Here is a 16,555-nt window from a genome sequence, read left to right on the forward strand (position 1 = left end):
CGAAAGGAAAAATGGAGCGATACGTATGAATGAGAGTAATATTGAACCCCATTGTTGTTTCAATAGTACTAATGTATAGTAATAGTACTAGTAAAGTAATACATAGATTGGTAGTCAATCGACCTGCTCAGTAGGGTCAGAAGCAAGGTGTTGGGGCCCATAACGATAATTTGTCCACCGATAACCCTGACAATGACAACGAACGTTTTGAGTGAACGCATGAGCTGAGGGATAGCTTTATGCATTGCTACGAGAGTAGTGCACCCGCGTGTGCAATGCGAAAATGCATACTCTGTAGGGCACAAGAGCTGGCTTGATTGGATACAGAGGTTCATAATGTTCTTACAGAAGTGGATGACATCTGGCAAATTAACATTGTTACGTACAGCGCCATTCAATCGCTTTCCGAATCGGAAGGACGAAATCCCGGCCTGACGAGATCGAGGTTTAGATCACGTTGGTGAGACAGCACTCGTGTCTCGTATCCAATTTGTGATAGAATACAAGACTGCCAAAACTCCTTTCGTGCCTGCAGTGCGGCGAGTAGCTTCCAAATTACGTTGAGTCAAGGCGTGCCGATGACCATCAAACATTACCTCCTTGTTAGGATATGAATTTTAGTGGCTGCTAAGAAGTCGCCAGTAAAGCGATCAAGAAGTATAGGACATCTATGAACACCCGCAGCTACTCAACTCTTTTCGAAGCAGAGAGCTCCAACAGCCTGAGCTCAATGAACTGTGCGCAACCCGATAACCCTGGATGACTTTGGAGGAGCTCTTTTGAGTTCTAAGAACTCCAAGCCCAGTTGAGCTGGAGACTTATTGGTGGAAAAAACTATCAGGCACCCACCGCCATCTGGTCAGGGTTTTCAACTCATGACTGGACGGAGAGCAACAGAGTCTGGAATGGTTATTCGAAGGGGAGACCGTTCTCATCCCCAAAAGCTGACATTTGTCAATTCCTACGAACTGGAGACCGATAACATGCTTAAATTCGTGTTACAATTTACAATAATGCTCACAGCAATTGACCAAATATTCTAATGGATATATGAGCAGAGAAGGTCGAAGAGAGTGGGTGTGAACCTGTTCATCGATAAATGTGTAACGCAGGACTCGATACAGTATAAGCGTAACCTCTCTATAACCTATATCGATTACCGCAAGGCATTCGATAGAACAATGCCTGAGCTCATTTTACATTTGCTCAGAAGCCTTGCGGTACCCTATAAAATAGTGAGATGCCTTGAATAAGTGATACCTCTCTGGTGGACTTACTTCACTATAATGACTGGTCAGGCTATAGTCCAAACAGGGTGGACTTTAGCCTGGAAGTGTATGTCAGAGAGATTCCTTCAGCCCCCTTCCCTTCTGCGTTCCACTATTGCCATTATCAGTTGCGCTCAGAAATACTCGAGGGTGTAACTGTGGCACTCCTGCTGGAAACCGGAGGCATAACGTCACCCATTTGTTTTATATGGGTGATGCCTCTGGAGAAAAGGATGTCTATCAGTCTTTGAAGGTGGTGAACGAGTACAAGCATTCTATTGGTCTATTGGTATGCAATTCGGGATGGACAAATATGTATGGGTTCATCTTAAGAGAGATTGACGCGTATACTACGGAGAAAATGTTTATTTCGCAGACGGATGTCGGAGAGGCGTATACTTACCTGCGGTTGAAACAACGCCACTCACAAGAGGTAACAGCAGTGAAGAACTCTTTCTGCGACACGTGTCAGCACTCACTCTGACAAATCTGATTATCGGAAGTGTCGGGGAAAAACAAAATCACTGCTATGAATATAATTGCTGTTTTAATCTCACTCTACTCGTTTCGAGTAGTGAAATTGACAACGAAAAGAAAAAAAAATTATAGACCTCCTTACGGGTTTGGTTTGGTTTGCACCTTCATATGAGTTAGGAGTCTATATGACAAAATTCAGTTTGGATTTCGGCACTGAAAAGGGTGATCACAATTCTGTCACTGAATTGGAACCGTCCAGCAAAAGACCCATATGAAAGCCGCAGAGATCACTTCAAGCCTGCGGCAATGCGGCCCTGGCAATGCCAGGGGTTTTATTCACATTGAAGACCTCGGCTTACCAAAGCGCCTGACCTTTTTTTTCTCAGGTGGAGTCGACTGAAGTCGGAAAGTAAGGGGTCATCATGGCTTGCCAGGATGGTGTATTCAACACCTTAGTCTACCTCCGTGGCGTATATCCATCGGCATAACGCGGCCCTGAAAAAGTTTTATTACCATCTATAGCACTTTTACGGCATAGAAGAGACACCGGCTCTAAGGTATATTCAATCAGTTGTGGGAAACGAGAAGTACCGACTTTATTGGAACTATTCGTTCACCACCCTCAAGCTCATACAAGCTAATAGGCCTGATGTAGCCTCCAAGAAGACGATTCAAAACTGACAAAATATCTGCGTTTGATGTAAAGTTGACTATCTCATTCTTGTTGCTGAATTGCTGAATTGCTGAATTAGTTGAATGGAGTAACGCATGTGAATGCAAGTATAAGCGAAATCATTGTGTTTAACAATTATGGAGGAAGCATCAAGAAGGAAATATAATGTGGAGCCAGTTTCAGAGTATACATGAGACAGACATCTTGACATCTCTGGTATGAATACTAAGAATGAAAAAATATTATTTTCCATTTTCGAGGTAGAAATTCAACAACTGCTTCCCACAGATAATTAAAATTCGAGTTTCTGATAGATTATCTCGAGAGATTGAAGAAGTCCTGTGCTGAAACTGCATTTAAGAAAACTTTCGTGTTTCTATGAAATTGATAAATTTTAACAAATGTGTTAATTTATCTTTTTGACCAAATTTCTGACTTTGAACCTCTTTTGGACGTCATTAACTTCAGATTGAAGTTTGTGGAGATCAAATCGTGAGGTGTAGTTTATATATATATATATATATATATATATATATATATATATATATATATATATATATATATATATATATATATATATATATATATATATAAAGTAGGATTTAAGTTGTCAATATAAGCATTTTTATTATTTTAATTGAAGAAAAAAAAAGATAATTGAAACTTTCTATGTCCTATAAGGACATTTTACATTATACATTAATGTATAAGTTTGAAAATATTTTTATAGGACGAAACTGCAGTAACGTTAGTTACGAATATTTACTGAGATATTTTGAATGTTATTAGAAAAATCCACCAAAATTAAAAGTATCGGCAAAAGTTAATATCCAATTTTATTTCCGCAATATCTTTACAGATAAGATCTGGAACATGCAACTCTCAGGAACTTCAACTTTGAGTCAATAGAGATAAATTCATTTTAAGTTAAGGTGTTTCCCAAATATTCCGAGAGCTGTAAAGAAGAAGAATTGTCAATTTCTACCTAGATGAGAGAAAACTTCGCTGAAAATTGAGGTTTGTGAGACATCAATGCATTATAAGAACCAAATGCATTTAATGCAGTCAAACGAGAGTACATGTCAAAGAGGTTTTCGAAATTCAGGTATGGTACGTAAAAAAATAATCATCGCTCTCATTCAAACTATTATAACATAATGCAAATGTATTAATTGATCATCACATTACTCTCAGGAGCATTGAGACCAACTTAATTTCTTAAGAAGTTCCAAATTTCAAAGTTAAATTTGACCCAAGTTGGTCAACATCCTGAATACAAATTCAATGAACATATTTTGATAAACCATCAAGAGTTCTTTTTGCAAAGTGAGAATGTCTGCAAGTAAAGAAGGTATAGCAGACTTACTGTTAAAATATCTTAATGCATTCTTTAAATGAAATGAAAAAAAATCATAACTCCTGAACTGATTTTTTTTTAATTGGCTCTCTCACCTGAAGGACAAGAACAGGTTGTTTTTCTATGGTGTACGTGGTACTTTCAATGATTTATTTGACAGTTTTGAAATTGAGTATGGTAATGAGTTTCAATATTTGGAAGTCGATCTTCAATGGGAGAAATAATTTAAAAAATCAGAGGAGCTACCACGCGTACCCGTGAAAAATATTTTTCTCCACTATAATATGGAAGGGGCCATTCAAAACAAAATTTTCTATATGTAAAAAAGGATCCCCCCCTTGGAAAAAAACACCAATGCAAAATCAATATTTTCAAGAGAATTTTTTTGACATATTGATGAATCTTTAAAGTTCTACAAGAAAACTTTCAGCATCTGAGGGTTCTGTGTGTATATATACAGCAAATAAACCTGTTATTGCTATCGATACAGTATCGACAATTGTTACGATTGATTACACCGTTCGAAAGTAAAGTGTACTGTTTCAAAAAACACATATTACATAGGTGATATTTTCCATTCGTAAAATTATGTCGTTTTCATTCAATTCTTAAATTAACCGAATGTTATACAGAAGAAACTTTTTTAAAATTAGCAGGGCACTCACGCTCGTCGCAATGGCCAATTTACTTATACCAAACTATTTTTGCTATTTGGTATTAAAACCATAATTATCTGAATGCTTTTTTAATTATATAAAGGAACAGGAACCGACAATAAAGTTTAAAATAGAGATTAAACAAGATGGTCAACTTCCTTTCCTTGATGTGATGTTGGAGAGATCAATTTGATACAAATATTAATATATATCAAATATATATGTAAATATATATATATATATATATATATATATATATATATATATATATATATATATATATAATATATATATATATATCTCCACTAGACATCAAATCATTATGCGAGTGTTTAAAAAGGTATAATATATATAACATATATATATATATATATATATATATATAACAGAGCAAACGATTTAAAATTCAATTGAATATTTCAAAGAAAAAGTATCATTGATAAAAATCTGTTCTGAAAGAGGACGCTTATCCAGATTTCTTCATGAAATCAATGTTAAATGCAATAGAGAATAGAGAGTCAATGAAAATTGAAAGACCATACAAACAACTTCACAATTCTCGACTCAACAACCACTCACACCTTTCACAACCAACGTTATCCTTATATTCCACGATTATATGAAAAGATAAGACGATTTGGAAATAGATACGATGATTTGAATGGTATTCAAATCACTCCCACATACAAAACTCAACAACCAAAAGGAAAAATAATATATTGCAAAATTGTCACAACACATGAAAAAAGATGTTGAACATCGAGTTGAATGGAACAAGATGAGAATGGTTGCTAATGAACCCCACCCTAAGAGACGTTAACTCAAAGAATCAGCTAACTACATCAGTGATCCAATAATTTTTCTAAAAAAAGGTTATTTGGGTAACAGGATCAATTTTTTCTTAAAAAACAATTGTTTTGTTGCCGACGTTTCGAATTCAATTAAATTCTTCTTCAGGGCTCTGTAACAATGAATTTTCATGAATATATCTTCCACAAAACTTATACGATTAGTATCGATTGAATTTCACAAGAACTAATGAGTTCTTAATTAAATTACTTACCGAAAAGTAGTTTTTTCGTAATGATAATATTACTACTTTAAAAACCATCAGACATATTAGATACAATAAATTGATGGATATGTATGTAGTTATTATGTGGTAGGAGATCATGATGCAAAGAGAAATGAAAATTTCTGTTTTTTACCACTTTCATTTGTAACTAACGTTACTGCAGTTACAAATAAAAGTGGTGAAAATATAGAAATTTTCAATTTATTTTTCATATTGGATACATATTTAAAAAAAATAAAAGTATTTGAACAACAAAATTTCTGGGACAACACCAACACAAAACGACATGAAACAAACGAATGGCTTTATCTGTGATTCTGATAAGGTGGTGTGTGTTTTTTAATCAATGGCAGAAAAAAAAAGAATTAAACAAGGATAAATTATTCAGGTATTTTACGTATCAAATTGAAATATGCAGTATTAAGGTCATCGATATCTCTTCTAGTGTTAACACTATCGCATTTGACGATGTGTATCATTTCGCTCGAAAGTCTTTTGGATAAATATAGTTGGATGATCAAAATTAAAAATGTTTCCATATATTTTTTCATGTTCAACGAGTGCTGTGGGTTTTTTTATATTCAATTCCTTAGAGTCGCTCATGTGTTCTGAAACTCGTGTTTTAAGATACCATCCAGTTAAAGAATCAGCGTATGTTCTCATTTCTGGAGAGAACTGTATTTCGAACATTTACTTAGACATGGATCGTACTTGGCTTTTTGAAAAAAATATGGATGATATAGCAACAGACTGATATCAGAGAACACCTTGTATGTTTGTATGAATATTTTGGGAGTCAACGAATAACATTGACACGAAACTTTTTTGAAATATGTCGTGAAAGTTGGGAACAAAAAAAAATAAGCAATATAAAAATTGCGTACAAACTTAAATTTTGTCCAATTCTGAAGAGGAGGATAGATTTAAGCCTTCGATAATTATCGTTTATTTCTTAGATTTTTTGATAGGCACTATTATTAAATACGACAAGTTACTGATAAATAGAACATATTCCTCTGTGAAAATCACTTCGAATACACGCAGTAACACGGGGTGAACTAAGAAGTTTGCCCTTCCTACACGTGCATAGAGTTCTCCATAACAATTTTTATTTTCTCAGATTGTGGATGGTGAAAATATCCAAAGAAGGTCGATATGAACAGGTTTCCCTTTACAAAAAATTACTTTCGTTCAGTATTCAAGAACTATTTCTGGTAAATTGATTTGTCATATCTTAAAAGGTTTATAGGCAGATAAAGACACGACAGCGCATTGCTCATAACATGTGATAAATTCAGTCAAGGAGTACTCGATTCTGGAAAGAAAAAAATTCAACTTCAATTTCCCTAAATTTGCTAAAAATTACGACCATCAGGAAGATTTGTTAGAATAGTTTGGAAACCGACTGGCACCACATCTTCTAAAAGAGTGAACCGATCTCCAAAAGCGAAGCAACAACGAATAGATGATTGAAAGCTCCTTTCAATGAGCTATCATCCGATTCTCCCATTCCCGTTTAACACAAAATGGGAGATGGCATCCCACTCAGAGGGCTGATGGTTTTGAGTTCAACACTCCTGGGCAGTTTGGCAGAATTTATAGCAATTGCGAGAGTGATTGAAATATCGGATATACATGAGAGCGTGTTACTGACAAGTGATTCTGTCATAGAGGTGGAACATATGAAATCAGGAAGAGCTAAGAGTAAAAGAGTGGCGAGAATACAATGAATGATTGAAGAGAGGAATGCAAGGGAAGTATTGATTAGTTTAATTTGAAAGAGTAGACATGATATCAGCAATTTTGATAACAGGAAAGCCTACGAGGAGGCGGCTGAAGGCATGGAAGAGGAAAATATCACTTGGAACACTGGAAAGATGTATCAGGAATGTATCAGGAATGTATCAGGAAAGGGTGGCAGATAAAAGAGTAAGCGGGGACGACTGGATGGCAATACTACAGAATCTGTAGCTGCTTACGGAAAAACTTTCCGGGATACCTTCCTAGGTTCAACCGAGGCCATATTCTTGTAGTTACGGTGAGCCCGAAACGGCAGAACATGTGATCAGGAGATGTATGGATGTAGACAGGACTGGATGGCGCGCATGGTAAGAACGTAAGAAACGAGAGAATGGAGAGATTACACTGAGAAGAGAAAAAGGAAGGTATAGCGAATGGATTCGGTTTGTGAACGAATGAGCAGAGAATGTGGGGAGGAATAAAGGAGAAGGATGCTGGGTGAGCTTTAAATTTACCGTTGATAGAAAAAGTGACAGCATAATATGATTGTCATAACATAAGGCATCCGATTATGTGTATGGTCATAGTTTGTATTCATGAATTCCTTCATTTTTTTCAATTTATTCATTAGGAATTCGGTGTTAGTAGAATACTGAGTTCATTTGAAAATATTGTGAAGATATAATTATTTATATTGTTAAGGGAAATTTAATAAGGAAGAGTCTTCTGCATCTGCTAGTTCGTCGCTTCATGTGACCGACGTTACGCGTCGGTGGCACTAAGGGGGGGAGTATGGTGAAGGAAGGGTTCCCTGGAGAGTAATGGCTCTAGCTAGATAGAGGGAAAATGCTCAGTTGTGAGGCCTTTTGGCCAGGTCAATGCAAGCAATGGCACTTTTCAAGTCCTCCTTGTATAGGTGATTCAATAGTCACTTTCGTAGTAGTACATTTTGGAATATGTTATTTTCTAGTCGAAGGAAATCTGTACCTCCACTGATAATATTTAGACATTGTTTTCAATGATCTTATGATAATGAAGCAATTATACATACCTGCCATGAAAAAAAAGAAGTGGGCTTTTATTGGTAATAATTTTTTATTGATCTTCATTTCCACAATCCTAATTTTCACCTTCGTTTCACATCGATACTCTGGAAAAAGAAATAAACACTTTATTAAACTTCAACTTATTTCGCGAACTTATCATTCAGACTCGAACTACGGTCGACTAATTGTGACATTATTCATGACTTTTATCAGCATTCCAAAAGATTACTTATCAGATACAATATTTATGTTTCATTATAATCGGCAGAGGAACAATGATCCCGACCTATTACTAATAAAGTTTTAATAACTAATGATTATAATACTACATAGTTATGTTCAAAATACTGGAGTGATTTCTTCAATTGGCGTTTCAGGTTATGGTAAAAATACTTGTACCCACATGTTTCATATTTTTAAAATATTCATTGTACTGGATGACAGAGACACGAAGTTAAATATTCCTTTGGATTGTAGAGTAGAGTAGGAATGGATGCATACTGGCATAATACAACACAGGCTTAGATACTTGCTTAGTATATTATATTAGTTCATTAGCACTTAGTCGGGATGGGAAGTCACAGGTAAGCGTTATAAGCTTTGCCGCTTATTGTCAACCATAAGGAGAAACGTGCAGAAATATTCAACCGATCAGTTACTAGTCGCTTTTGTTATTTAACAGTTAACGCGAGTCTTTCTACAGCAAGCGCTAAACATGATGGTGAGCGATTGCGCGGGAATAGACTCTCCCAACTAAATTACTATTGGATTACGGTAAGCCCCTTGCCGCCCATTGTTGTACCTATAATTAGTTTTGATTAGGGTAGCAAGTGGAACTAGACTTCTTTGTAATTTTTTTCATATTTTATTCAGTATTATAGGTACAGTAGTACCTATAATACTTCATTGCAATGTTGTATAATGATATACTTATCCAAAACTAAACAAGTGTTAGGCGATGACATTTTTTCAGAAACAACACAAATTATTCAGACAATGCCAAACGCCAACAGCATTGGAGGACAAGTAATGATACGCCTCTGTACAGTATGTCTTGCAAGAGCTGTAGTGCGAGTTACATCGAAAATTAATTTGTGCGCAAGGGGCGGGATCACCATCACGTTTGGCGCTTGCTGTACATCCATTGCTACACAAGCTGTGTAGCATAAAATTATAGATAGTACTATTTCAGAAAAACACCTCGAGGAAAGTATGGAAAAGGCATTGAATCTATCTACAATTTCTCTTCGAACTTCAATTATTGTTCAATCAATCAGTCTATTGCCCTTCTGGTGATTTATAATTTGTGTTTTTCGAGAAACGTTTCAATTGGATTAAGTTCACACTGATAGGGTGGTAGGCGATGTATTTCAATTCATCCTCAACGACATATTAACACACGTTTCGTCTAAATCAGAGTTCCCCAAACTTTTTTGTGTCGTAGACCCCTTGCCATGTTTTTCCGTGTTGGGTAGACCCTCTACTTATCTGATATTGATTTCCTGTAAATTTCTAACTGTAGTGAAGTTTAGTGTTAAAAACTTAAAGTAAAAACACATATTAATTTATACATTCATTAATTGAATTTAAATTAAAACTACTCAAAATAAAATTTTGTATCTGTTATGTGAAATATACGTAACATTAAATAAACATAAAATAAAATATAAATAAAATAACATAAGCAATAAGTCAATATTTTCAGTGAGAAGGATGAACCTGATGCTTTAATAATAAATTATCAACATTTGGCGTTAATTTTGTAAGGGTTAATCTTAAATCTCTTCGGCTAATGATGTCCAGTCTGTTTTTTTTTTCGTTAGAAGATTGGTAACAGCGCTGAACCCCCTTTCCACTAGGTATGACGATGGAAAGGAAATTAAAAATTTCCTCGCTATATTCCATAATACGGGATAAGTAACGGGTATGTTGTTTTGCAGCCAGAATTGCTGATATCCGTTTTTAAACTGAACCTTAAGTTCTTCGTTTGTACTTAGTTCAGTCAGTTCCTCTTGTATGACATTCGATTCTTCTATTTCACCATATGGAATAATTATCCACAGTGGTATTACCATAGTCAAAATATCCTCAAACCTAGATTCAAAATCTGAATAGAGGGCATTTAAATGTTGAACGTAAGTTGAAACGTCGTCTTTCTGTCAGCTTGTCTGTGACAAATTGGGGAACTGAGAAAATTCGCCCCGTCCAATATTTTGCTTCATTACTTTAACTCTGGCAAGAAACGCTGATAAGATGGACTTTGTTTTAATCAAATTTAAACTGTCGCCTTGTAATTGCAAATTAACCATATTAAATTTTGTAAACAAATCTGTTAAATAGGCGATGTCTGTTTTCCTCTTCATTAAATTTTCTTTTAAAATTTTATCTTTAGTATCCAGAAATTCTAAAATAGTCTCAAAAAGTGCAAAAAATCTTGTCAAACATAAGCCTTTCGACAGCCAGCGTACTTCAGTGTGAAGGAGTAATTGATGAAAGTGTTCGTCATTTTCTTCATACAACTGCGCAAATAACCGCGTATTCAACGCGTTGCTTCGGATTCGGTTTACTGCATCAATGACTAAATGAAGTGATTCATGCAATCTAACACTCAAATTTTTAGCAACTAAATGTTGTCGATGGATCCACGATAACGTCCAACCATGGCAGGTGCTCCATCTGTAGCTACTGATATTATATTTGATAAAGGAATTGCTCTTTCAATGAAGTAATCCTTCAAAACATGAAATATTGATTCACCTTTAGTGTTGGTTATCAAAGTTCTTGCGAAGAGCGGCTCTTCGTAGATTTCTTGATTCATAATAAAACGAACATATGCCAATAATAATGCTGCATTATAAGGTAAACTCGTCCAGTTGTATAGAGAAATGGGTCGTTTGCAAATAATTACATAAGAAGCTTTCAATATCAGAACTCATTTCATCAATACGTCTTTCAACAGTATTGTTGCTTAAGGGAATTCTTTTAATGATATCAGATGCAGGTTTGTGTAAAACAGTTTTTAAAACCTCTTCAACGGCTGGCAAAATTAACTTCTCTCCGATAGTATGCGGTTTTTCGGATTTTGCTATAAGTAACGAGATATTGTAAGACGCCCGCAAACCATCATCATTTCTTTGTGACGTCGAAGCAAACATTCTGTCCAGTGTAGGTTTCTTCTGAAATTTATCTTTGAGTGTTTGAAAGTATTTCAAATCTTTCCCTGTTTTATCAAGGTGGCATCTTCTCAGATGATCTTGCAGTTTAGATGGTTTCATAGCGTCATTGCCCAAAACTTTGTTGCATAAAAGGCACATAGGCGATTGTTTGTCCGGCAATGATGGAATGAAGCCAAATTTCAAATAATCAACACTGTACTGTCTACATTTCTTTTTAGATTCGGACATGGCATCAGTCATCTGTGGGCAAAATTAAATTATTTAAATAAGACAGAAAATCCAGCAGCTGTTTAATAAAAATATTTTTCGATTTTTCCGAAAACATTCCATAATTCGAACAGCTTCTTGCAACAATTAGCTCGAATTTCGGAGATTGCACTGTAATTATAATACCGATTGCTAAAACTTTCAAAAAGAAACTATTGAGGAGTACTCGTGTAATTTTGCATGATTGAATATTAAACTACTAATAACTAAAGTCATGATTGGCGTAATTTATCTATCTTTGCTAACTACGAGTACAAAACTAAAATTTAATAAAAAATAATGTACTTACTTTTCTCCAGCACTCTCAAACAAAATAACACTGACTTACTATAATTTGTGTGATATACTATCTGTTTATATTTTTTAAAATATTTTCTTAGCACTTTCCTTTTCAAGATTCAGGAAACGAATAAACGTATTTGTCCCACATTCGTATTTATAGAGTGACGAATTGAACGAGTCTGTGCAAGGTAGCGAAGCTCTGAGACTGCGACTCTCAGGTTTTTACAAGTTCAAAATGTATTGCGACCACAAAGCGAATACCTACAACTCACACAATTTTATAAACATATATAATACATTTTTCACTTCATAGGTACTTTTATAAATAATGTATATGTTTTGATATTATAAGATAGTATGATGTAAGTAAATCGGTACTATCAGTGTATGTGTTGAGATCCACCATCGTGGACCCCCATTTTCATTTCATGGACCCCCAAATTTTTTTTTCGCTGACGTAGACCCCTTGCAGGTTGTCATAGACCTCTAGGGGTCGATATAGACCACTTTGGGAATCACTGGTCTAAATAATAAATGTTCTTGTTTTCTGTTCTTTTTTTATTCTCCAACATAAAATTACTTCGGAATCGACAATCATTGACTGTCTGCCAAATGTTTCGTATTTGTTAAATTCATGTAAAATTTCACTGTTTGGTTCTACTTATTGTGGGTAAATCAGGATCATCTGTAATAATGTGTAAAACTTCATCTGAAGTTGGTGATTACTTTTGATAATTTTGATATTCCTGGTCTTGGTTTGTGTGAGGTTATACCAGCTAAGTTTTCTCCTCTTAAAATTTTACCAAATTTTAAATATACTTTCAACAGTATTAGAAGAAATATGTTGCCTGAAATAATCGTAGACATTCATTAAATACTCTTTTCGTTGAGTGATAAATGGTCCACTTTAAATTTTTTCACTGATCTATAATCACAAGTTAATTCCATATTCGATAAAATGACTATCAACTTTAGAAATCACAATTACGTTAGATATTTTTACTCGCCTATAATCGATTAGACAAAACTATTCTGATGAGAATGAAGGAACCCAAATAAATAATGTACTTCCTGGAAGTACGTCTATGGCCAGCTAAATAATCGGTAGCCTATTAGCAATAACAGGTGAATACCTTTTTTTGATTACCCAAGTGTCGAAAACAATGTTAATCGAACTGAAATATTGCCGTTGCACGATAAGAACACCTTTCAAAATATACACACCAAATTAGTTTGTTTCTGAGGAATTACTCTACGTTATTCTTGAAATATACTATATTTACCTAAAGACAACACGAAACAAAAATAAAACGTGTTCTTTCGAAATTATTCAATACTCAAAAGCGCAATTACAAATTTTTTTGATCATGCGTGTTGCATCGGTCTGTCAGGTCGTTTGAATTTATTTTTTCGCGCGATTTTGATGGTTTTGCAATAACTCCCAATATATCAATTCGAGTTTCATGCTGTGAAAAATAATTATAATGTACATGAAATACTTAAGGTACTATCATATCCGCCTAAACAGTTTTTCAACTACCACATCATGTGTAACGATTGAAATTGATGTAAAACCTAACCTCGAAAGATAAACAATATGCCATTAAGGAATTTTTGTAAACCTATATAAGAAAAACAATATTAAATGAATTATTTTGTTGTATCTCGAAATAAATAGGCAGCTTTTCCATGAAAGCACAAACATTAACACTTCGTCCATTAATGATAATCGTATGGAAAGACGTTCGGTAGTTTTTGAATTTATTGCGTTAAGACAGACAGACAGGCATGGATTAGGATTTCAATTTATCATAGGTAGAGATATTGTATTCATGTTTTAATCAACATGTTACGTGAAATATGTCGCCGGAACAATTTTCAGAACTTCATTCCATGAGGTTTATTTAGTTTATTCATTACCAGTTGATACTCTATTTAAATTTTAGAACTACAAAATCTGTGTGAATTTCTATTCATATATTTCAAAAATGATCTTCAAAGATACCGGAAAAAAAAAGTTATAAATAACACCAACCATCGGCTGGCGTAGTGCATGTTGCAACATTGCATATTATCAATCTTGTTGTTTTGTTACGAAGTTTCGTTGAAATCATATCAGACTCTGCATAAATTGGAATACGAAAGCATTCTCAAAAATATTCGTTCAAAAGCTACATGATTATTTTCAAATGTAGATTATTTTAATGGCACTGCAAATGTAATACAGATATCAGCAATTTCGAAAGACAAAATACAAGGGAGTGTTGAAAATTATCTACACGTAGAATCGCGAAAGTTAATTGCGTTATGAATGATTCTTCAATCAGAATCGAAATATGAAAAAGGTTAGCTCCTAAATGAAGTCGAGAAAAAAATAACGCCGGCCTCAGAAAATCGATGCATGTGGAAGATTCAACAGTTAGTTTAATCTTCCTACTGAAGATGATCACTTGGTGATCGAAAGACGTGTCGAGGTATTGAAAATAACGGTTTGGTGTTGGGATAAATCTTCAGTAATATTCATTACTATGCCAAAGGTTCCAAACACTTCATTACAAGTAAATGGTAACAGATATGAATTAAAACATGTGAATAAGAGTGGAACTATACGTATACAGCAGGTGTAGACGATGAATTGTAAATTTATTTCCATTGATACTTGTAAACACTTACATTTTTATTTGTGAGAACATGTGCTTTTACTTTCTGTATCACTACTCCATTTTTTTTCTTTCAAATATATATATATATATATATATATATATATATATATATATATATATATATATAATATATATATATATATATATATATATTATATATATATATATGATACATTGCAAGACTCAGGAAGTACAGTACTAAATTTAGATTTTGTGAAAAGTGTTTCAGACACATACGTATAATCTCTATCAAAAATGATTCTGATGACAAATTTTTAGTGACGTTAATATTCCTAAGATGATCATCAGTAATAGCTTCCCAAATAACTATCCCATAGTTTATATGGGATTGTACTAGACTGAAACATAATGTTCGTAACTGTGCTATATCAAAAATATTTTTGAACAAATTAAATTTGTTTAGTAGAGACATTAAAGACCTACAATTTATAAAAATTAGTTGAAATATTTTTTTAATAACCCAAAATTTTAGGTTTTTCACTTTAAAACTGACGAAATTCAACACGATCTTTGAACCCCTATTCTTTCCCCTTAGGGGTGGAAATTCCTGATTCCGTTTCTTGATGCTTATTTACGCTATACAAAGAACCTACCTGCATATTTCAAGATTCTATGTTCAGTAGCTTCGGCTCTACGGTTTCACTACTACTACGTGTTTTACTGTTTTACGCCTGATCAGCCCAACAGATTCAGATGTATGTTGGTATATAGATAGATAATAACCTGAAATAACACATAGAGTAGGTTCCCACGATAACGGGAGTGAAACAGCAGGGAACAACTAGTATTCATCTCGGAATTCTAAACAATCATATACAAATAGAATAATCTCAAAAAAATCATAGTAGACAGATTTGACGAGGTGAGACACCCAATAGTGTCTACCATAAAAAATTATTTCATTACTTTTTTGTATTGTTCAATACTGATATTTGTTCTATCAGTGTAACCCGGCAGATGGTTAGGTTAGGTTCTACACCATTGGGGGTTTCTAGATATTAGCAGATATGGATAGTTTTCTTTGTATGCTCTAGAGAGTTGCATGAAAATAGACATTTCAATTTTCGCTAGATGCTGTAGCTTTCGAGTTATTTGCAAACAATGGACTTTTGGAGAACCCAATCTCCATCTTTCAATAATTTTACTGTGTGGCTCAAAGCACCTCACTCTACATTTATAACAATTTTGGCTTCTACATTATTCATAAAAGTGATCTGTCATTCGTTGATTGAACAATTTGAGCGGTACTGTTTTGTATTATTTTGTTTACATACCATTTTTCCATATACAATTTCCCATATGAGTTCCATTGGGTTAAACATGTAGTATGAAAGAAAACATAGAACCTTGTTTTCATATTGCTTCGATGAATTATCCACTATGTATGTATTTAAGCTACTTTTATGAAACCAAACAGCAAAATAAAAAAATGGTACAAGCCCTTATAGAAGTTCCATAACTTCACTTTTAATAATCGAAGTCGAAAATTTTATTTTTTCTGTATAAGTGAAGGAAACCTCTGATGAACAGCATTAGAGTGACGTCTTTCGCAATAATTGTCTTTCGAGCAATTTCTGGGGTTATATAAACGTAAACTGACCTTAATATCTTCTATAAAAGATATAAATTGAAATGAAGATTTTCAATGAAAATATAATACTACGAGTACCCTAAGGCCAATATATATGAAACGAATATAAAAAATGTGTGCGTCTCGGGACGTCCGAAAGTTGAACTATTCAATATTAAAATTGTTTAATTTGAGAAAAGCTTAGGTTATTACTCAAATTTCGTGTATATTAAAATGATGATGTGAAGCAAGGTTATTTATTAATAAAATCTTTCACTGATTAT

At 34.0% G+C, this 16,555-nt stretch overlaps 1 protein-coding gene across 2 annotated transcripts in view; it reads right to left on the reverse strand.

The window, feature by feature from the left end:
• LOC111503224 (major facilitator superfamily domain-containing protein 6) overlaps positions 1-16,555 on the reverse strand; it is a 103,188-nt gene that overhangs the window by 56,486 nt on the left and 30,147 nt on the right. Inside the window, exon 2 of one of the 2 annotated variants that reach the window (XM_074169701.1) lies at positions 8,298-8,396. In XM_074169701.1, the coding sequence (XP_074025802.1) occupies positions 8,298-8,355 (58 nt within the window). In that variant the 5' untranslated portion in view covers positions 8,356-8,396. Of the gene's footprint in view, positions 1-8,297; positions 8,489-16,555 lie in introns of those variants that run through there. The other variant, XM_074169700.1, reaches the window with a different exon arrangement.

The sequence above is a fragment of the Leptinotarsa decemlineata genome, unplaced genomic scaffold (genome assembly GCF_025532065.1).
Source record: "Leptinotarsa decemlineata unplaced genomic scaffold, Ldec_3_MD MMD2_P_RNA_scaffold_5, whole genome shotgun sequence".
NCBI lineage: Eukaryota > Metazoa > Arthropoda > Insecta > Coleoptera > Chrysomelidae > Leptinotarsa > Leptinotarsa decemlineata.